The 23,343-nt window shown below is 42.3% G+C and overlaps 1 protein-coding gene across 3 annotated transcripts in view; it reads left to right on the forward strand.

Moving 5' to 3' along the window:
- The window catches only part of PDE8A (phosphodiesterase 8A), a 259,372-nt gene that overhangs the window by 180,048 nt on the left and 55,981 nt on the right, over positions 1-23,343 (forward strand). For all 3 annotated transcript variants that reach the window (XM_075133133.1, XM_048866934.2, XM_075133134.1), the window contains exon 2: positions 22,400-22,456. In XM_075133133.1, the coding sequence (XP_074989234.1) occupies positions 22,430-22,456 (27 nt within the window). In that variant the 5' untranslated portion in view covers positions 22,400-22,429. The remainder of the gene's footprint in view (positions 1-22,399; positions 22,457-23,343) is intronic.

Genomic DNA, 23,343 nt, shown 5'->3' on the forward strand with positions numbered 1-23,343 from the left:
CTCTGGATGGTTCAGGTGGACTCACAGCTTGGAAAAGCTGATAAAGTACCTGAAGGAACCATTTCAAATGTAGCTGTGTAAATTACACAAATGGATCTTGCATTTACCTGGCTACCCTGCACACAAACACATGCTAGATATTTTGCACACCTGTATGCCTGTGCAGTTTACATGAATGCAACTAAAAATCTCTAAATTCAGTAATCCATACAATCAGTTCATCCCAGTGAAGATGCTCTACACTTCTTCATGTGCAGGGCCTGTGGCAGGTTTCTGCACCCTCTTGTTTTATTTTATTTCCTTTAACATTTTTGAATGGGATCTTCCCACCTGCACCAAGAGTCTTTATGAAGGTTCTGGCCCCACACTAGAGGCAGTCCTGAAGGTATAATGGGTGGTTATATAAGCATCTCTTCAGTAGAGATACCTCCAAATTATTCAGGCTGGAAAACTGACCTCTCTTTCCTTCATGCCTCAATGTGATGTTATATAATGGTGTAGCTGATAAGTTATATCAGTAGCGTTCAGCATATCTATATTATTTATACACTTATTGCATGTATTTACCACGGAAAACACAGCAGTAACACGTACAACAAGAAGAAAGCCAAGGAATGTGTGGGCCCCTTACTGAATGAGGGAGGCAAACTAGTGACAGAGGATGTGGAAAAAGCTAATGTACTCAATGCTTTTTTTGCCTCTGTTTTCACTAACAAGGTCAGCTCCCAGACTGCTACGCTGGGCATCACAAAATGGGGAAGAGATGGCCAGCCCTCTGTGGAGATAGAGGTGGTTAGGGACTTTTTAGAAAAGCTGGACGTGCACAAGTCCATGGGGCCGGACGAGTTGCATCCGAGAGTGCTGAAGGAACTGGCGGCTGTGATTGCAGAGCCATTGGCCATTATCTTTGAAAACTCGTGGCGAACCGGGGAAGTCCCGGATGACTGGAAAAAGGCTAATGTAGTGCCAATCTTTAAAAAAGGGAAGAAGGAGGATCCTGGGAACTACAGGCCAGTGAGCCTCACTTCAGTCCCTGGAAAAATCATGGAGCAGGTCCTCAAAGAATCAATCCTGAAGCACTTGCATGAGAGGAAAGTGATCAGGAACAGCCAGCATGGATTCACCAAGGGAAGGTCATGCCTGACTAATCTAATCGCCTTCTATGATGAGATTACTGGTTCTGTGGATGAAGGGAAAGCAGTGGATGTATTGTTTCTTGACTTTAGCAAAGCTTTTGACACGGTCTCCCACAGTATTCTTGTCAGCAAGTTAAGGAAGTATGGGCTGGATGAATACACTACAAGGTGGGTAGAAAGCTGGCTAGATTGTCGGGCTCAACGGGTAGTGATCAATGGCTCCATGTCTAGTTGGCAGCCGGTATCAAGTGGTGTGCCCCAAGGGTCGGTCCTGGGGCCGGTTTTGTTCAATATCTTCATAAATGATCTGGAGGATGGTGTGGATTGCACTCTCAGCAAATTTGCGGATGATACTAAACTGGGAGGAGTGGTAGATACGCTGGAGGGGAGGGATAGGATACAGAGGGACCTAGACAAATTGGAGGATTGGGCCAAAAGAAATCTGATGAGGTTCAATAAGGATAAGTGCAGGGTCCTGCACTTAGGACGGAAGAACCCAATGCACAGCTACAGACTAGGGACCGAATGGCTAGGCAGCAGTTCTGCGGAAAAGGACCTAGGGGTGACAGTGGACGAGAAGCTGGATATGAGTCAGCAGTGTGCCCTTGTTGCCAAGAAGGTCAATGGCATTTTGGGATGTATAAGTAGGGGCATAGCGAGCAGATCGAGGGACGTGATCGTTCCCCTCTATTCGACATTGGTGAGGCCTCATCTGGAGTACTGTGTCCAGTTTTGGGCCCCACACTTCAAGAAGGATGTGGATAAATTGGAGAGAGTCCAGCGAAGGGCAACAAAAATGATTAGGGGTCTGGAACATATGAGTTATGAGGAGAGGCTGAGGGAGCTGGGATTGTTTAGCCTGCAGAAGAGAAGAATGAGGGGGGATTTGATAGCTGTTTTCAACTACCTGAAAGGGGGTTCCAAAGAGGATGGCTCTAGACTGTTCTCAATGGTATCAGATGACAGAACGAGGAGTAATGGTCTCAAGTTACAGTGGGGGAGGTTTAGATTGGATATTAGGAAAAACTTTTTCACTATGAGGGTGGTGAAACACTGGAATGCGTTACCTAGGGAGGTGGTAGAATCTCCTTCCTTAGAGGTTTTTAAGGTCAGGCTTGACAAAGCCCTGGCTGGGATGATTTAACTGGGAATTGGTCCTGCTTTGAGCAGGGGGTTGGACTAGATGACCTTCTGGGGTCCCTTCCAACCCTTATATTCTATGATTCTATGATTCTATGACGTATAGGGGAAATCCTGGTCCTATTGCAGTCAATGGAAGTTTTGCTATTAATCAATGGTGCCAGTATTTCACCCATAATCTTTACTGATGTCTATTTGGTACTATTCAATCTTATTAGCTGAACTTGTTTTTCGGAGTACCAGTATGTAGTGTTTTAAGTTGCTGATGACTTGTTTAGTAGAAGGAGCGGTCTAGAGGGAAACTAAGTCTGCTGAGAGCTGAGTTGTTATAGATACAAGTCCTTCTGTGAGGCTTCACCAGGAGGATGGTAACATATTGGCCAGGTAGGAATTTCTGTTTATTAGAAAGAAACATGCTGAATAATGCATCATCTTACATGAATAGCCACTTCTTCTGCGGAGCCAGCAATTTTTTTGTACCAGAACATCTCTTGTATACAGAATGTACATAAACTAGTTAAGAGTCAAAAGCTACATAGCTAAAGCATTTCTTCAGCAAAGACTTTTTTAGTTTAAAAGTAGAGCATGCCTACGACAAACTCGAATAGAGTAAAATTCTGTTTATAAGAGCAGTAGAAGGAAAATCTCAAGTTGCTTTAATGTATTGAACTATGCTGACTGCAATTCTAATTATAGTGAACCTTCCCTTAAAGTGCAGGAGGATTGACATAACTGAAAATGGTATCATTATACTTTACTGAAGGTTTTGATCCCATTTATTCAGAGTGTAATATTTAACCAGCTCTGTGGGCTGGCAGAGGCATTGTGTGCTACTGTATCAGACTTGAGTACAAGACCAGTGTCCTGTTTCAAACTCCCCTGTAGTCCACAGAAATGAACAAGCATCTGCATAAGGTGAAGCTAGTAACTCAGACACAGATTTTTAAAGGTATTTAGGCATTGCTGTGCTCAACATTGTAATGCTGAACTGATGTAGCCTGCTACATCAGTAAGGCATTGCCATACTGAGTTTGGCAATGCCTAAATACCTTTAAAAATCTGACCTCTTTCCCCTGGTTAGAGAATGAGCTTCTAGCCATTCAAGGGAAGAAGAGATCCCTGTCTATCTTCTTTCTAACAACAATGCCCCATCTGGATTTGCCTGTGGTAGAACAACACTGCTGCAAACAGAAAAGATCTGCCTATTTTTGAATGAAAGGACAATTCAGAAGTACAAATAATTCTCAACTTTTTATTATATGCTTCTTTAAAAAGTCGTAGTTCTAGAGGATAATAAATCTATTCTTTAAAGTATTCTTTATTTTCCAAAGTAAATAAGCAATTATATGTTGTGCTTAGGACAGAAAAGGTAGGGTTTAATTAAACAAAAATACTGAATTTTTAAGTGTTTATTATCGCTATTTAACATTTGTATTGTGGTAGTACCTAGAGGCCAAGGAGATCTGGGCTCTGTTTGGTTAGGTGTTTTACATGCACAGCTGACAATCCCTGCCCTAAGGAGCTTACAGTTTAAAAGTCAAGGTATAGGTGGGTGAGACAAAACAAGTGAGCCAGCGAGGGAGGTAACAATATTCATAGGTTTTGTGCTGTTCTCAGCCAGTCAGGACCAGCGATCTCAGCAAGCCACCTGCCTGGCTATTAGCAGATTACAGTTTGCAGCAGGCCTTTACCAATTGGTCAGAAAATGAATTCTGTTCCCAAAGCTGTGGCCTTATGGTGCCATATACCATCATGTAGAAAACATTCAGGTTTAGACATTGGCCCGGATTGTGTCCTCCCACAGTCAAAGCCTCAGGAGGTGAATTTTTATGAAGAAATTTTCAAAGATTTCCTCATGGTGATTCCCCATGAAGTATTGTCAGGGGTGTACAGATCCCCTGGCCACCAGTGCCATCTGATCAGCGGCCCGCAAGCCCCACAAGAGCTCTGGCCCCAATAGTCCCCCACCTGGGGCAGTTTGTGTTAGACCTGTTTTTTCTATATATGGACATACCTATGTTTTTTTTTAAATGTACTGTTTACCTGCTTTTCAGATATGCCAAGTACCCATTTACTTCAATGGGTACTCAGCACCTTGGGAATCAGGTTTGTTCCTTAAATAAGAAAAGCTTCCTAGTTTAGGACAAACTAAAAAACAGCAAAAGAGCCTGGCTGACTCACAGTCAGCTTTGACCAGTATTTGCTATTTCTGCGTAGGAGCTATGTCTATCTTTCTTTCTTTTTCCTGGTTCATTTATGATTATTGCACTATTGATGCATTAAGGCATGAAAAATACACCTGGCATAGAAAAATAACTGTAAATTTCCCTCATAGACTTGAAAATGTCTTTTGTAGTCAGTGAAGCCCATTCAAGTACAAGTGCTATGACAGTGAATGCCATAGAAATGCATATAAAAATTAATAAATGAATACCTTAAAACTCACCAGGATGGTAGCAGAGGCCTTTTGTATCCTGGCAGCTCTGTGATCACCTTCAAAACAGAGCTAGCAAGTGGTCCCCAGTAGAAAGAAGAAATATAGTAGGTGGATCTGAAACAAATTAGATCTTGTTGTTGTACTCCAGGATCTTTAGGCATCTGCAGAATTACAAGAGGATAAACAGGTTTAATACTATTAAACAATAGAACTACTGTGACATATTTAAACCTCCCAGAGTGCAGTGCAGTGCAACTGTTAAAATGCAAGCAGCAAGAATTTTCCTCAGGGCCAAAAGAATGTACTGTTTGTACTGAGGGTCTGCAAAAGAAGAAGGAAAGGGCAGTTCTCAATCTGCCTGTAAAATTAATACACCTAAGGCAGTGGAAGGTGAATGAAAAGTACTGTTCCAGTTAGACAAAAGTTGAGAAAGCTCTCACTGGATTTATTCTCCACTGTTCAGAATGCCATGGTCCCAAACATCTTTAATACCCTATATTTAAAGGTTTCTTGGTTCATCACCAGCCAAAACTAAACACTAATCTCTCTTCAGTCTTCTATTCCTGTCCAGATAGTTGGGTATAGTTCCTCCTCGCCAGCAGATGGAGACAGAAGGACAGTATTTTGAAACTTTTTAGTGATGTCATCCTCCATATATAAGGGTTTGCTAGCTTCCAGAGCTCAGTTATGTGTGTCTTCACCTAGTGGGAGCCTTGAGCAGCTCTAGCCTTGTCAGATGAGGAGGAAAAAGAGAGAAGGAAGTAGGCCTTAGATGCCTATGGGAATTTCTAGCCACACACCGTTATCCAGCTGCCTCTGAAGCATTGTGTGACACTCAGACAGCTGGAGAGCTCTTGATCCAGCATGCAAAGAAAAAAACAGAGAAGGGCTCTGAGTTCCGGGAAAATAAGAGAATAGAGTTCTCAGAGAGCTAGGCAGGTTTTCCAGCGAGACACTGGTATGCAGCTTGTAAAAGATGACCTCATGATAACGGTCAACAGCTATGATTTGCTCCTGCAAGCAGCCCCTATTCACCAAAGATGCCTAGATGCTATGGAGATGAGCACGATTATAAAATAGAACTAATCTGGCGCATTCCTATCTGGCATTCTTTCAATGTGATCTAAATAAGGGGCAGGCACTCCTTCCCATAAATGTCCTTTTCTCATTTAAAATAATTACATTTCTATGTAGTGTGCATTGTTTGTTCATGTTGCCCTTACAGCTTTCTAGAGTCTTCAGAGATATTTCTTCAGAAGTTATACCCTGAAGTGTACTTGACTTTGCAGAACTCTGTAGAGCTAAAAGTGTCCTTAAGGCTGTTTTTGCATTGATAGTGACAGCTATTTCTGCAGCCTATGTATAGAAAACCATTATTATAGGGTTTTAAATTTTCTTCTAAAATACAAGACAGGTCATTGAGCTGCTGTTTCTCTCTTTAGTGCAGGATTTAACTCCAAATGCTTTTCAGCGTGGCCTGACCACATAGAAATATGTGGCCACGGTATACTAAGTATTCCAGGGATCCAGAATGTACAAAGTTCACACCCCTGTGTGTGTGTGTGTGTCTCTCTCTCTCTCACACACACACACACTTCTCAGTGGGATCCTGAATTAAGACCCCAAACTTTTGGGTTGTTCAGATCCAGATCTGAATGTTGCATGTCATGCCTGTTTCTACTTTAAATGCAACAATGTTAACTTAGAATCATAGAATATCAGGGTTGGAAGGTACCCCTGAAGGTCATCTAGTCCAACCCCCTGCTCAAAGCAGGACCAATTCCCAACTAAATCATCCCAGCCAGGGCTTTGTCAAGCCTGACCTTAAAAACCTCTAAGGAAGGAGATTCTACCACCTCCCTAGGTAACGCATTCCAGTGTTTCACCACCCTCATAGTGAAAAAGTTTTTCCTAATATCCAATCTAAACCTCCCCCACTGCAACTTGAGACCATTACTCCTTGTTCTGTCATCTGCTACCACTGAGAACAGTCTAGAGCCATCCTCTTTGGAACCCCCTTTCAGGTAGTTGAAAGCAGCTATCAAATCCCCCCTCATTCTTCTCTTCTGCAGGCTAAACAATCCCAGCTCCCTCAGCCTCTCCTCATAAGTCATGTGTTCTAGACCCCTAATCATTTTTGTTGCCCTTCGCTGGACTCTCTCCAATTTATCCACATCCTTCTTGTAGTGTGGGGCCCAAAACTGGACACAGTACTCCAGATGAGGCCTCACCAATGTCGAATAGAGGGGAACGATCACGTCCCTCGATCTGCTTGCTATGCCCCTACTTATACATCCCAAAATGCCACTGGCCTTCTTGGCAACAAGGGCACACTGCTGACTCATATCCAGCTTCTCATCCACTGTCACCCCTAGGTCCTTTTCCGCAGAACTGCTGCCTAGCCATTCGGTCCCTAGTCTGTAGCGGTGCATTGGATTCTTCCATCCTAAGTGCAGGACCCTGCACTTATCCTTATTGAACCTCATCAGATTTCTTTTGGCCCAATCCTCCAATTTGTCTAGGTCCTTCTGTATCCTATCCCTCCCCTCCAGCGTATCTACCATTCCTCCAAGTTTAGTATCATCCGCAAATTTGCTGAGAGTGCAATCCACACCATCCTCCAGATCATTTATGAAGATATTGAACAAAACCGGCCCAAGGACCGACCCTTGGGGCACTCCACTTGATACCGGCTGCCAACTAGACATGGAGCCATTGATCACTACCCGTTGAGCCCGACAATCTAGCCAGCTTTCTACCCACCTTATAGTGCATTCATCCAGCCCATACTTCCTTAACTTGCTGACAAGAATACTGTGGGCGACAGTGTCAAAAGCTTTGCTAAAGTCAAGATACAATACATCCACTGCTTTCCCTTCATCCACAGAACCAGTAATCTCATCCTAAAAGGCAATTAGATTAGTCAGGCATGACCTTCCCTTGGTGAATCCATGCTGGCTGTTCCTGATCACTTTCCTCTCATGCAAGTGCTTCAGGATTGATTCTTTGAGGACCTGCTCCATGATTTTTCCTGACCACTTGCCTAAGAAGGCAGCCCAAAAGATGGTCAGATCTCTAGAAGTGTGATCTAGCTTTTGTTTCATGTTTCTCTTGCTTTAAATTCAAAGTGCTAATGTTTAGTGGAGTGTTGTATACAGATCAGTAAAGGGCTTCCAGGTTGGGCAGATGTTGAAGCAAATCCAATATTTGATTTGAACGCTGCTTTTTGCAAGCATGCTATTCGCTGCTCAACATCCTTGCTGTTATATAGAGAGAAAATCAATGTTATTCCTTAGGGCTACCTTGTGGCTTTGGCTACATGCCCACATATAGTAAGGGAGAGTCAGAATTCCCACCAGTGTTGTGTGGGCTACCTGGATCTTGGGTCCTGGAGCACAGGAGTAAGCAGTGCTGTGTGCCTGCTTAACCGTCACTGGAGCAGAAATGTGGAAAGGAGCAGGTCCATGGCTGCACGCCCTCAATTTACTAGACTCCTGAGCTGAGTCCGTGCAGGGGATGTCATAATTTGTGGTATAGGTCAGCAGCACCATTCCAAGGGGGAAACCGGGAGGGAACTAGGAGTCTGATGGCACCTTAAAGACTAACAGGGAGGGAACTGTGCTTCCCCAGGGCATTCTGTGCACCACCCCCTTGGGCAAGGCTGAGGCTAAAAGCACAGTGTAACCCTTCGAGTTTGAAAGCACAGTGATACAGCAACTATCTTCTCAGACTTTCTGTGGAGTTTAAGAATATGGCTAAGGTGAATAATAACTCAAAGGTGGGGTTTCCATTTGAATAACCTCTCAAATAAAGGCTTGTGGTGGAAAGGGAGGTGCAGTTGATCAGACAAGTGCCTGTCAGATTTTCACTTAGATTTATTAATGGATGATTTTTTCTGGCTTGTACATTATGAATAATTATTCCATCCATGGGGTACATTAGCATGAAAGAGACCTAGTCACCTTGCTACAGGACAAATACCTAGTTACAACAGAAACATTTTGGTGATGCTGTGTATAGACACATAAATATCATCTGTGACATCTATGGATAAAGAGTGCTGTAGAGGTGCTAAGTGTTCTTTTGTTGCATTTTATTTTATGAAGTATTCTGCTGCACAACTTTACAAGTAATTGGCTTTCTAGAAACCTTCTAGCCTGCTTTGTGAAACAGTTCTTACCTTTAAATAATAAACTTTGACTGTCTTTATGAAGCGTGTCTGGTCAGCACCTAGCATAATGAGCCATTGATCCATGACTGGGACCCTAAGTGCTATCACATTACAAATAATAAGTCAGTTTGGATAGCATAATTAACTTTTCCTGACAAAAATGGAATGATTCATTTCTATTAGCTCCAAGCTTACAATGCTATAAAGAGAAAGTTCCTGAATCCACACGGAGGAAATGTATAGGGAACAAATTCAGCATTCTCAGTTTCCCAAAAGTGTACAAGAAGTGTACAAGACCCTGATTTACCATTGCATGACTCCAGCTTTGGGCTACTGTAACACTGCTGATCTCATTGGAGTGACACTGGTGTTAAACTGGAGTAGTGCAACCTGGAATCAGTCACAGAATATTTAAAAACAAACAGAAAACTTATAATAGTTAGAATGCATAAAATGCTTTACATATGGAACGTGATGTACAAGCATTGACTTACTAAAGACTTTCAATTGGACTGTCCACAATTTATTAATAAATATCTGTTAAATAGGCTTCTTAAATCATTTAGGGCCAAATTCTTGCCTCATATCCATGCACATGACTCCCACTCAGTATTCCCTCTTGGGACATTCAACAAAGCTCTGTTTCTGTTTGCCATATCACTTACTGTTAATGATGTACTAGTGTGTTGATCTGAGGCCAGACTTTGGCCCTCTTGATCTATACAAAACTAAAAGGGTCTCTGAATTGTACATAACATTTTAAAAATGGAGTAAGTGAACAGTAGTGAAAATTAAATCAAGGGCTTGTCTACACACGAAAATTAATCTGGAATAAGGTATGTATTATTTTAAAGTGGATTAACTATTTCTGATTAACTCCATGTGTGGACACTCTTATTCCAGAATAAGAGTGCCTTATTCCAAATTAGCTTAATCCACGCTGAATGTCCACACACACAGTTAATCAGGAATAGTTAATTGGGAATAACTCCTCATCTAGGCCCATATTATTCAGTTGGCTCATGCATCACCCTGCCTACATTGTCGTTTATGTTGCTAAACAGTAGTATCAGAATGTTAAATTAAGAATGATTTAAAATATATGGTATATTAAAGTGAAAAGACATTGGACCAGATCCTCAGCTGATCCTCAGATATTCAGCTGGTTTTAATTGTCATTGTTCTTTTGATGGAGCAGCGCCAACATAGACCAGATAGGGAACTGACCAAGCTAATGTAAATTCTAGATTTTATCAAAGCAAATTGTATTGTCATCTGCAAACTTGCTGAGGGTGCAATCCACACCATCCTCCAGATCATTAATGAAGAAATTGAACAAAAAAACAAAACAAAAATGTATTGATAAAAAATACAGTCTGAATATTTGAGATTCTTTATTATTTGTCTAGGTCTTTTGTGAAAGATACATGTAAGAAAGTTAAATTAAGTGCTGAAATTAACACACTTGATCTACATTGAACAGAAGTTTTCTGTAAACTAATTGCCTCTCAGGGCTGTGTCTCTGGAATTCTATTAAGAATAACTGACAGCATTCATCTTAACTCCAAGGGTTCTTCTTATCTTGGTCCTTGAATCTGTTGAGCTAAGGTAAAACAACCTGGGACTTTTTGTTCCCTTTTTGTTCTCTCTTATGAATACTGTTGCCTCAAAATAACAAAGAGAATATGTGCATGGGGGCCAGATTCTGACCTCATTTTTACAGTGGTGTAAATCTAGATTTACACTGTACTCTAGAGTGATTTCATTTTAGTCCATGAAGTTATTCTGGATTTACACTGCAGAATTCAGCCAATGTATTGTAAGGCTCCTTTTATGTTGTTAAGCACTAATGATGGTGTTTGAGAACATCAACTCTGCCAGAGTTGGCGTGCAACTTTTACTAATATTTTGTATTGTTATATTAAAAAGATATCATGTACTACAATGCACAATATTGATGTTAAATACTTAGAATGAGTACAGAAAATAATAGGACAAATCTTAAAGTCCCTACACATTCAAGTTCGATGGGAATTTTGCAAGGAATGTGTAAATGTGCAGAGTTCAGGATACGACCAGTGTACATAGGTTTCAGAAGGTGAGAAGGAAATGTTATACAGGAAAAAAATGGATTAAAATCCAGTAGTCAGAAGCTACAGCTGGTATTGACCATGGAGAACTGCTTGCCTGGAGGCGTTAGCCACAGACAGCATAACGCCTTTTCCACTTGCAGGTAAAATCCATATACTGGTGTCCTATGTAGTGTGGATCTTAGCTGTCTCGAGAGCTCCCTAATATACTGTCTTGTCAGTTGAGATCCAGGAGGGCTACTCATGTGAACAGACCCATGATGCTGAAAGTGTTGGCTGAGATTTTTGGGGGGACAGCTCTTGTCTTTGGAATTCATTTCACCCTCTTGAGTTGATAGATCCTGGATCAGTTGGCTGTCAGGGTGTGACCTGAAGTCTGTCTGTTCACTTGGGCTTTTGCTTGATGGGATGGGTATGTTTAAGCTTACTAAAGCCGGTTTAAAAAAAAGTGTAAAGAGTTCATGTAAAATTAATCCAGGTTTTTAAATCGAAAAACCAAATTTGGAACATTTGAACTGGCCCATATGCTTACATCTTAATTTTGGGATTGAATATGTATAAATTTAGATGAAATTAGTCAATTCTTATTTGTGATCATTAATAATGTACATATACACAGAGGCAATATTCAAGAGTATATTTCAAAATTAAATCAAAATATATTTATACAATTTTAAAATATCAGTAAAATGATTAATATTGCTGGCAATAGACTATTAAGACTATAAAGAAGAAATGTTATATGTGATGAATAAGTTCTGATATTGCAAGCCCACTGACTTAATATACAGTCATTTTGGATACATTTTAAAACTCTCCACTAGTAACCCTGTACATCCAGTTTGGTAAGTTTACTCACAGCATTGCTATGTTTGTGTATGAGGTAGTATAGCCTATTGTGCTCCATTAATAAACTATATTTCAATTTTGCTAGAGCAAGTCTGGTAAAACAACACATGCATGATGAAGTATTTATATTCAGAACATACTTGCTTTTAAGCACTGGAACAATTGGAACAAGGAAGAAAGGAAAGCAGCAGAATACGGACCCTGGACTTCAGAAAAGCAGACTTTGACTCCCTCAGGGAACTGATGGGCAAGATCCCCTGGGAGAATAGAGTCCAGGAGAGCTGGCTGTATTTTAAAGAATCCTTATTGAGGTTACAGGGACAAACCATTCCGATGTGTAGAAAGAATAGTAAATATGGCAGGCGACCAGCTTGGCTTAACAGTGAAATCCTTGCTGATCTTAAACACAAAAAAGAGGCTTACAGGAAGTGGAAGATTGGACAAATGACCAGGGATGAGTATAAAAATATTGCTTGGGCTTGCAGGAGTGAAACCAGGAAGGCCAAATCACACCTGGAGCTGCAGCTAGCAAGAGATGTTAGGAGTAACAAGAAGGGTTTCTTCAGGTATGTTAGCAATAAGAAGAAAGCCAAGGAAAGTGTGGGCCCCTTACTGAATGAGGGAGGCAACCTAGTGACAGAGGATGTGGAAAAAGCTAATGTACTCAATGCTTTTTTTGCCTCTGTCTTCACAAACAAGGTCAGCTCCCAGACTACTGCACTGGGCAGCACAGCATGGGGAGGAGGTGGCCAGCCCTCTGTGGAGAAAGAAGTGGTTTGGGACTATTTAGAAAAACTGGACGTGCACAAGTCCATGGGGCCGGATGCGTTGCATCCAAGAGTGCTAAAGGACTTGGCGGATGTGATTGCAGAGCCTTGGCCATTATCTTTGAAAACTCATGGCGATCGGGGGAAGTCCCAGAAGACTGGAAAAAGGCTAATGTAGTGCCAATCTTTAAAAAATGGAAGGAGGAGGATCCTGGGAACTACAGGCCAGTCAGCCTCACCTCAGTCCCTGGAAAAATCGTGGAGCATGTCCTCAAGGAATCAATCCTGAAGCACTTAGACGAGAGGAAAGTGATCAGGAACAGTCAGCATGGATTCACCAAGGGAAATTCATGCCTGACTAATCTAATTGCCTTCTATGATGAGATAACTGGTTCTGCGGATGAAGGGAAAGCAGTGGAGTTGTTATTCTGCGACTTTAGCAAAGCTTTTGACACAGTCTCCCACAGTATTCTTGTCAGCAAGTTAAAGTAGTATGGGCTGGATGGATGCACTACAAGGTGGGTAGAAAGTTGGTTAGATTGTCGGGCTCAACGGGTAGTGATCAATGGCTCCATGTCTAGTTGGCAGCCGGTATCTAGCGGAGTGCCCCAAGGGTCGGTCCTGGGGCCGGTTTTGTTCAATTTCTTCATTAATGATCTGGAGGATGGTGTGGATTGCACCCTCAGCAAGTTTGCGGATGACACTAAACTGGAAGGAGTGGTAGATACGCTGGAGGGTAGGGATAGGATACAGAGGGACCTAGACAAATTGGAGGATTGAGCCAAAAGAAATCTGATGAGGTTCAACAAGGACAAGTGCAGAGTCCTGCACTTAGGACGGAAGAATCCAATGCACCGCTACAGACTAGGGACCGAATGGCTAGGCAGCAGTTCTGCAGAGAAGGACCTAGGGGTGACAGTGGACGAAAAGCTGGATATGAGTCAACAGTGTGCCCTTGTTGCCAAGAAGGCCAATGGCATCTTGGGGTGTATAAGTAGGGGCATTGCCAGCAGATCAAGGGACGTGATTGTTCCCCTCTATTCGACACTGGTGAGGCCTCATCTGGAGTACTGTGTCCAGTTTTGGGCCCCACACTACAAGAAGGATGTGGAGAAATTGGAGAGAGTCCAGCGAAGGGCAACAAAAATGATTAGGGGTCTGGAACACATGACTTATGAAGAGAGGCTGAGGAAACTGTTTAGTCTACGGAAGAGAAGAAGGAGGGGGGATTTGATAGCTGCTTTTAACTACCTGAAAGGTGGATCCAAAGTGGATGAATCTAGACAATTCTCAGTGATAGCAGATGACAGTACAAGGAATAATGAATGGTCTCAAGTTACAGTGGGGGAGATTTAGGTTGGATATTAGGAAAAACTTTTTCACTAGGAGGGTGGTGAAACACTGGAATGCGTTACCATTCAAAAGACTGTTGGTCTTTTAAGGTGGAATCCCCTTCCTTAGAAGTTTTTAAGGTTAGGCTTGACAAAGCCCTGGCTGGGATGATTTAGTTGGGATTGGTCCTGCTCTGGGCAGCGGGTTGGACTAGATGGCCTCCAGAGGTCCCTTCCAACTCTGTTATTCTATGATTCTATGGTTCTAATTTGCCATAGTGCTGTATTTAGGAAAGACTACTTGTTAGTTGGGCATATTATACAATTAATATATTATGGTTTAGTACTAAAATACCACTCATTATTGTATCACTATCAGACATTTTAATGGGAACAAATGTTAGGCTTGAGACTTGTAGTAAAGCTTAGATGAACCAACAGTTACTTAGTGCTAAACTGTTATCAGAAATATCCTCATTATTGGCTGAATCCTAAACCCTAGGTTCCCTGTAAGCACTGCCCATATGTAGTCCATTTAATAAAAGTGGCTGCACGGTTGATAATATCGAGCAAGTGTGTCTCACTTCTTTATTCACGTAAGTAGACTGCAAAATTCTCAATAAAGGTAATCATCTAGTACCAAACCCTGCGGCTTCCCATGTGTCCTCATGAAAGCTGTGACCTTTGAGGAGGGGGAGATCAGCAGCAGTCTGGAGACTCCTGCAGAGATGAGTAGGGAGGAGAGATTACTGGTGGGCCTATGTGGTCCACAGGGACTGTGTGGGGGCAAAAAGTAACTTCCATTGGATGTGCAGCCAGTTGTTGGTGGAGAGTCTGAAAGGAAGTGATAGAGTAGTTGCAGATTGTGGCGGATTCATTTTTATGAGCACTTTTTCTCCCTACTACTCCGCTGCTCCAATACTCCCTCTCCTGAACTGGTTGGTCTGTAGCAGAGGCAGCAGCCATGCCTCTGAAGGCCATGGATACATTGGGCGAGCCAGGGGCCTGGATTAAAGCATCACACAAAAACTTCAGGAAATATTTAAAAAAAAAATCAGCCTGCAGAAGTAATATAGTTGCGTCTCTTTAACGTGAATACTGTTTGGTAGTTAATAGCCAAAGGCTTTTATTCCAGCTGACTCTGCCTCTTTTGAGGGTTAGCTCTGCCCTCCAATTAGGAATGGCAACAGAGGTATTTTAGACTCAGCCAAGATATGAGAAATCTGGTAAGCAGGAACCCTACGGCATGTAGGCACTTTTGATGTGTCCTACATTCTAACCAAGTAGTATATCACCATAACTAGCACATAGAGTTATCCTGCCATTTCTGCTCTTTGTTCTTTACGAGAAGTATTCCATGAGCAAGTTCATATTAGGGTTTTCTCTCTGTAGGAATGAAAAAACATGAGTAGGTCTTCCCTGTAGATTCTGCTCTGGCGGAGTTGTGAAGGAGGACTCATAGTAAGAAGAAATCTGAAATGTTTTAATAGGTTACATCAGGTCACCATCTAGTTGGTTGTACTTTAATCAGAGCAGTCACAGTTGTTTGGGCCAGTCTGTTTTAAGCTTATTTCAGTTGTGTGTTTACCGAACATTCACTTATTTCTGAATTATTTTACCAGCAATTTCAGTGACAGCAATTTAGGGTCCAGATTTTGCAAACCCTCCATAGCAAGCATAGTGCTTTGTAAGGCACAGAGCCCTCAGTCTAGTTCCCACTAAAGTCGATTGAAACTCTCTCACTGGTTTTAATGAATTGAAATGATTAATCAAGTTATTTGAACAGATTTCAACCAGATTAAGAATTAACCAGGCTGCGCCAAAATTTTCCAGCTGAGATGCAGAAGAGGATTTTTCTTCCACCTGGGACAGAAAGTTAACATGTAACAAGATAGTTTATCACATGCAGGTGGTGTCTGTAAGTGGAGCTTAAACATCAGTTTGGCAAAAAAGGTATTTTGTAGACTCCGCTAACTCCCTGTTGGACAACTCCTGCTTGGCTTATTGTAGTGACTAGTCCCATTGTTCTCATGAGACTATCTGTTCGAGCAGAGTGAACAGGAATTCGTTCCATGCATGCCCATTTCAAAACTACGGTGATATAGGACATAACTGATCGTGGTTGATAGTGTCTACTTAAGGGAAGTTCTGGCCTGAAATAATCAGGAGTTTCAGGTGAAATTGAGGTGATGGATTGGGAGATCTGTATGGGGAAAACTGCACAGAGCCTGCCAACACAGTTCTGACTGTGCCAGGCTCCAACCATTGCTATTAGGACCCAATCCTGCTAAGTGCAGAACACCCCCTGAGAGATGCTGGGCTTCTTTAACCCCCACAGAAGTCAACGGAAGTTGAGTGTGCCTGATTCCATGCAGGATCAGACTGTTGGTCTTTTAATGCTTCTATGAGCATTAAATTCACTCAAACTTGTAGAAGAAAGGAGCAAATGAAAGCAATAGCTGGCAGCAGTAATTGTATCTTACTGTTTAATATTAGACTTGGCATGGGTTCTAAATACCTGTAAACTTTGGGAAAGTTCAGCTCTGGTCTGAACCTTACAGCTCAAAGCCATTGTTAGTTAAAATTGAAAACACTTTCTGCTGGCAGCCTGAATGCACAAAAATAAATCTTTCAAAATGTAATGTAAAGTGTGGTTATGCTCAGAAAAGTGACTGTAAATATGGCAACTCTTCCTCTATAGATAAGGAGTACTTGTGGCACCTTAGAGACTAACCAATTTATTTGAGCATGAGCTAGCTCACGAAAGCTCATGCTCAAATAAATTGGTTAGTCTCTAAGGTGCCACAAGTACTCCTTTTCTTTTTGCGAATACAGACTAACACGGCTGTTCCTCTGAAACCTCTATAGATATTCTCCCTGTATGTCCTCCAGGCATTTCTGCTGAGTTTACTGATTAGCACCACAGTTACGGCTGTTAGCACCACAAAGCCAATAAAACGATGGCAGAGAAAGATGGATTTGCATCTGCCTCATGCATTAACAACTACAGTACCAGCTAATTTCTTAGTGTAAAATCGTTAAGTGGTGATGAGGTGAGAAACAGAACAAACCAGCTTGATTTTTCACATCCCAGGAAGAATTTTCAGTGTTTGCAATGAGAAGAATCACCTTTCGGGAGTGTTTAAAGTGAATAAATCTGATCTGGAAGTTATTGAGAAAGTAAATCTGGAACCCTCTCTATGTCGATTTTACAGTCACTGTTAAAGCCCCACTTTAATAACAAAGGCATAAACTGTTCCTGTATTGTTTTCTCAGGTGTTGCACTGGCATTTTCCTCGCCTCATATTTCTCTCTCATTTACATTTATATTGGTGATTTCCAAATTGATAAATAAAAGCTCACATGAAGAGCCTTACAGGCTATGCAATGGAGCAATAAGGTCATAGAGAGAAAAGAGCATGTAATTTTAAAAGGTTTTTATGTGGTATATGGGATGTAATGATGGTTCTTTAAAATTACTTATTGGAAAAATTCTAGACTGCAAAGGATTAAATCTGATCTTAAAGTGTGGTTTTACTCTGAAAAAAAAAAACAATGTAAAAATGCCACCTCTGTACTCAACAGATCTGTTCTTTGGGTGTATATGATCCCAAGTCCTCTTTGTTTACTACATTGCCAAAAATAAGTTTCTTCTGCTTTTTTACCCCAGTTAGCTCGGCAGCTAAGCAAGAACCAGCTGGATTTTAGTTCCCCTTTTATATCAAGAGAATTCTTTATTAATTGTTTGTGTTCTCTCTCTCAGGATACATCATCAACAGCCAAAAAAACCCCAACAACAACCGTTCGACAGTAAGTCTCAGAGCCTGGGTGAACTGACTTGGGCTTGCACTGCAGAGCTAAAAATGGCTCAGGCTGGAGACCAGGCTCTGAAACTGCGGGAGGGGGAGAGGATGGGTCTTGCAGACCAGGTTCCAGCCTGAGCCCAAACATCTACACTGCTGTTTTTAGTCCCTCAGTGAGAGCCCGAGTCAGTTCACCCCGGCGCTGAGACTTGCTGCTGCTATGTTTTGGTTTTGCTGTGTAGATGCACCCTCAGAGACCAAAAATACAAAAGGCCAGATTTTTAAAGGTATTTTGGCCCTTCAAGATGCAGATAGGTGCATAAGCACATCTGAAAATCCCACTAGGCACCTATGTACATCTTTAGGCACCTAAATACCTTTGAAAATCTAGCCCAAAGCCACTTAAGAGCCATTCCATTTACTCCTGTTCCCATCTTCAGGCAATAATGCCTAATAGTCTATAGGTTTCAGAGTAACAGCCGTGTTAGTCTGTATTCGCAAAAAGAAAAGGAGTACTTGTGGCACCTTAGAGACTAACCAATTTATTTGAGCATGAGCTTTCGTGAGCTACAGCTCACTTCATCAGATGCATACCGTGGAAACTGCAGCAGACTTTATATATACACAGAGAATATGAAACAATACCTCCTCCCACCCCACTGTCCTGCTGGTAATAGCTTATCTAAAGTGATCATCAGGTGGGCCATTTCCAGCACAAATCCAGGTTTTCTCACCCTCCACCCCCCCACACAAATTCACTCTCCTGCTGGTGCTAGCCCATCCAAAGTGACAACTCTTTACATAATCAAGTCGGGCTATTTCCTGCACAAATCCAGGTTTTCTCACATCCCCCCACCCCCATACACACACAAACTCACTCTCCTGCTGGTAATAGCTCATCTAAACTGACCACTCTCCAAGTTTAAATCCAAGTTAAACCAGAACATCTGGGGGGGGGGGGGGGTAGGAAAAAACAAGAGGAAACAGGCTACCTTGCATAATGACTTAGCCAGTCCCAGTCTCTATTTAAGCCTAAATTAATAGTATCCAATTTGCAAATGAATTCCAATTCAGCAGTTTCTCGCTGGAGTCTGGATTTGAAGTTTTTTTGTTTTAAGATAGCGACCTTCATGTCTGTGATTGCGTGACCAGAGAGATTGAAGTGTTCTCCGACTGGTTTATGAATGTTAGGTTTCAGAGGAACAGCCGTGTTAGTCTGTATTCGCAAAAAGAAAAGGAGTACTTGTGGCACCTTAGAGACTAACCAATTTATTTGAGCATGATGAAGTGAGCTGTAGCTCACGAAAGCTCATGCTCAAATAAATTGGTTAGTCTCTAAGGTGCCACAAGTACTCCTTTTCTTTTTATGAATGTTATAATTCTTGACATCTGATTTGTGTCCATTAATTCTTTTATGTAGAGACTGTCCAGTTTGACCAATGTACATGGCAGAGGGGCATTGCCCTACAGACAGCCCCTCAACCTGAAGCAAATACTCACCAACAACCACATACCACACAACAGAACCACTAACCCAGGAACTTATCCTTGCAACAAAGCCCGTTGCCAATTGTGCCCACATATCTATTCAGGGGACACCATCACAGGGCCTAATAACATCAGCCACACTATCAGAGGCTCGTTCACCTGCACATCCACCAATGTGATATATGCCATCATGTGCCAGCAATGCCCCTCTGCCATGTACATTGGTCAAACTGGACAGTCTCTACGTAAAAGAATAAATGGACCCAAATCAGATGTCAAGAATTATAACATTCATAAACCAGTCGGAGAACACTTCAATCTCTCTGGTCACGCAATCACGCAATAACATGATGGCATATATCACATTGGTGGATGTGCAGGTGAACGAGCCTCTGATAGTGTGGCTGATGTTATTAGGCCCTGTGATGGTGTCCCCTGAATAGATATGTGGGCACAATTGGCAACGGGCTTTGTTGCAAGGATAAGTTCCTGGGTTAGTGGTTCTGTTGTGTGGTATGTGGTTGTTGGTGAGTATTTGCTTCAGGTTGAGGGGCTGTCTGTAGGGCAATGCCCCTCTGCCATGTACATTGGTCAAACTGGACAGTCTCTACGTAAAAGAATAAATGGACACAAATCAGATGTCAAGAATTATAACATTCATAAACCAGTCAGAGAACACTTCAATCTCTCTGGTCACGCAATCACGCAATAACATGATGGCATATATCACATTGGTGGATGTGCAGGTGAACGAGCCTCTGATAGTGTGGCTGATGTTATTAGGCCCTGTGATGGTGTCCCCTGAATAGATATGTGGGCACAATTGGCAACGGGCTTTGTTGCAAGGATAAGTTCCTGGGTTAGTGGTTCTGTTGTGTGGTATGTGGTTGTTGGTGAGTATTTGCTTCAGGTTGAGGGGCTGTCTGTAGGGCAATGCCCCTCTGCCATGTACATTGGTCAAACTGGACAGTCTCTACGTAAAAGAATAAATGGACACAAATCAGATGTCAAGAATTATAACATTCATAAACCAGTCGGAGAACACTTCAATCTCTCTGGTCACGCAATCACAGACATGAAGGTCGCTATCTTAAAACAAAAAAACTTCAAATCCAGACTCCAGCGAGAAACTGCTGAATTGGAATTCAGTTGCAAATTGGATACTATTAATTTAGGCTTAAATAGAGACTGGGACTGGCTAAGTCATTATGCAAGGTAGCCTGTTTCCTCTTGTTTTTTCCTACCCCCCCCCCCCAGATGTTCTGGTTTAACTTGGATTTAAACTTGGAGAGTGGTCAGTTTAGATGAGCTATTACCAGCAGGAGAGTGAGTTTGTGTGTGTATGGGGGTGGGGGGGATGTGAGAAAACCTGGATTTGTGCAGGAAATAGCCCGACTTGATTATGTAAAGAGTTGTCACTTTGGATGGGCTAGCACCAGCAGGAGAGTGAATTTGTGTGGGGGGGTGGAGGGTGAGAAAACCTGGATTTGTGCTGGAAATGGCCCACCTGATGATCACTTTAGATAAGCTATTACCAGCAGGACAGTGGGGTGGGAGGAGGTATTGTTTCATATTCTCTGTGTATATATAAAGTCTGCTGCAGTTTCCACGGTATGCATCTGATGAAGTGAGCTGTAGCTCACGAAAGCTCATGCTCAAATAAATTGGTTAGTCTCTAAGGTGCCACAAGTACTCCTTTTCCTTTTCTTTTTGTTAGTAGTCTATAGTATCAAAGACAGTTAGTTAGTAGGTAGAGCTAGTAAGAGCAGCAGACACACCTGATCATCATTACTTGTAATGATGCAAGAGAAGGAAAGATCCTAGCTTGACTCTCGGATCCCAAGCTAAATTGGCACTTAGAAAAATATTCTTTTCATGTGTAATCCATACACACTCAATATGGAAATCACTGACACACAGTGTACATAGCACACCGCAGTGGCATTTTACAATCACTTTTCAGAGTAGAAGTGAATTTTAAACATACGTGCTTTTAAATACTTATCTCAGAGTTCTGCAGCCTTCAGTTTCTGAAGGCTCTCATGGTCTCCACCAGCATGGCCTTGGGAAATAATGCATCAGAGCATACTTTGGGAAGTGAAGTGTGCATATTTATTTGTACAGCTTTCAAGCTCTCCTCATTTTGTAGTGAAATCCATTACTGATAAGGTTTCTAAAGCAGAGTGTGATGGGCCACACCACTCACCACTAGTCTGGCACCTCCTCCTGGGTGCTCTGGGGATTAGCTCATCAGGTCAATGCCCATCACCACGGTCGTACCCAGTCACACTCCCTCTCTCTCAGGTCTGCAGCTCCTCTCTTGTCCCAGGAAGCACAGCGTTCTCCTCATGACTCAGCCCTCTGGGCAGGTCGCTCAGCATTTTTTCCCCTTACTGGGATATATCAAAGTCTTTCCTTCAGCAGCCCTATGCAGTATTACCATTCACTGCCTCAACTGAGCAGTTCTGGGCTTTATTCTCCCAGCCCTCATTGCTCCTTCCCTGGACTGCTTCCTACCACTCATTTCCCCCCACGATCTCTGGGTGTACTTGCTCCAAACCTTCTTCCCTCTACCCAAGGAGTGATTGCTCTTTCTCAGCAGCCCTTGTCTGTTGTCAGCTTCCTGGCTTTATAGGCCCTGCCTGTTCCTGCCCAGCTGAGCCTGCTTTCTATCAGTTCCCTGCCCTCTAGCTCTCCCTCCAGGTGCAGTCTGTGCAGTTAATTGGCCTGCCTGGTCTTCTGAACCCCTTCCAGTCCTGTGTGGGGTGGACACCCCATCACCCAGTTACATACTTTTACTTTTCTTTTGTGAATTAAATGCTTATTTACATTTTTAAAAGAAAGCTCTTTCTAAACATTTGCCTGTGTTGTGGAACAGCTTAAATAATACTGAGAATACAGAAAATTAATGAGCTGTCTAGCATACTCACAAGACTAATACACAGCTTTATGTTTCAGATGACAATAAGAAAGTGACTGTAACCTGCTCGTTGATTTGTAACCTTGTTGTTGTTACATTGAATAGGAATTTCTAAAAGCAACACAAAACCCTTATAGACAGATGGGCTGATAATGATAGCAATATATTTGTGACCCAGTGGTAAATAAGAGAGCTCTTCTTTTAGAGAGCTGATTTTCCTTCCTCCATGAGCAGGTACGTGTTAAAAAATTCTCTTCTTTTTTGTAGGCAGCAGTGACAGATGTGCAGTTTGGCCCTATGAGACTCCACCAAGATCAACTTCAGGTAACACTTTAGGAAATGCTGAAACTAAGGTGAAGTTTCATGATTATCACACTGCATTTGTCCTGTAATTTATGGTATGCACATTGATGTTCAAATAAATATTTCACAGCTCAAACCAAAGACCAAATTTTCAGCAGGGTAATGTTTGTGACTGGATTCATTTTGTGCGCACAACCCTTCCCCAGGGCATTTTGGCGTGCCAGGCAACAAGCATGTTATCTAACAGATACAGCACTCTGTAAGTTTTCCCATCCTAAAATAAATCCCCACCCTATTTCCAGCCTCTCTCCCTTCTCCCCGGCATCTCTCAACTTACTGAACATGATATCTACAACTATTTCTCCTCGTTTCTGTTCTCCACTTCCACCTATATTCCAGTCCAATCTGGTTCTCAACCACTACACTTCACTCTACTGAAACTGCTCTGAACAAGGTTGCTCTTTAATAATCCAAATGGACAAATCTCAGACCCTCTGCCCCATCCTTCATCCTCTTTGAGCTTTTGACTGCACTTAACACTGCTGAGCATAGCCTCCTTCCTGATGCCTCATCCTCTCTCAGCTTGTGCAACTCCATCCTCCCTTGGTTCTCCTCCTGCTGCTCTGGTTGTTCCATCAGTACTTCTCTTGGTGAATCCACCTCTTCACCCCCTCACCCTTTCCATGGGTATCCCATAGGGGTCCATCAATGCTCCACTCATCTTCTCCCTCTACACCCCATCTCTAAGTAATATTATCCATTCAGATGGTATCAGTTTATACTTAATAATATGGCAAAGGCTGAACTCATCTTCCCAAGTCCTTCCTACTCCCTATTTCTCTGTCAACATTGACAACACCACAGTTCTCCTTGTAACTCAAGCCTATAACCTAGTGTCATCCTGGAGT

Source organism: Caretta caretta, chromosome 10, assembly GCF_965140235.1.
Source record: "Caretta caretta isolate rCarCar2 chromosome 10, rCarCar1.hap1, whole genome shotgun sequence".
Taxonomy (NCBI): Eukaryota; Metazoa; Chordata; order Testudines; family Cheloniidae; genus Caretta; species Caretta caretta.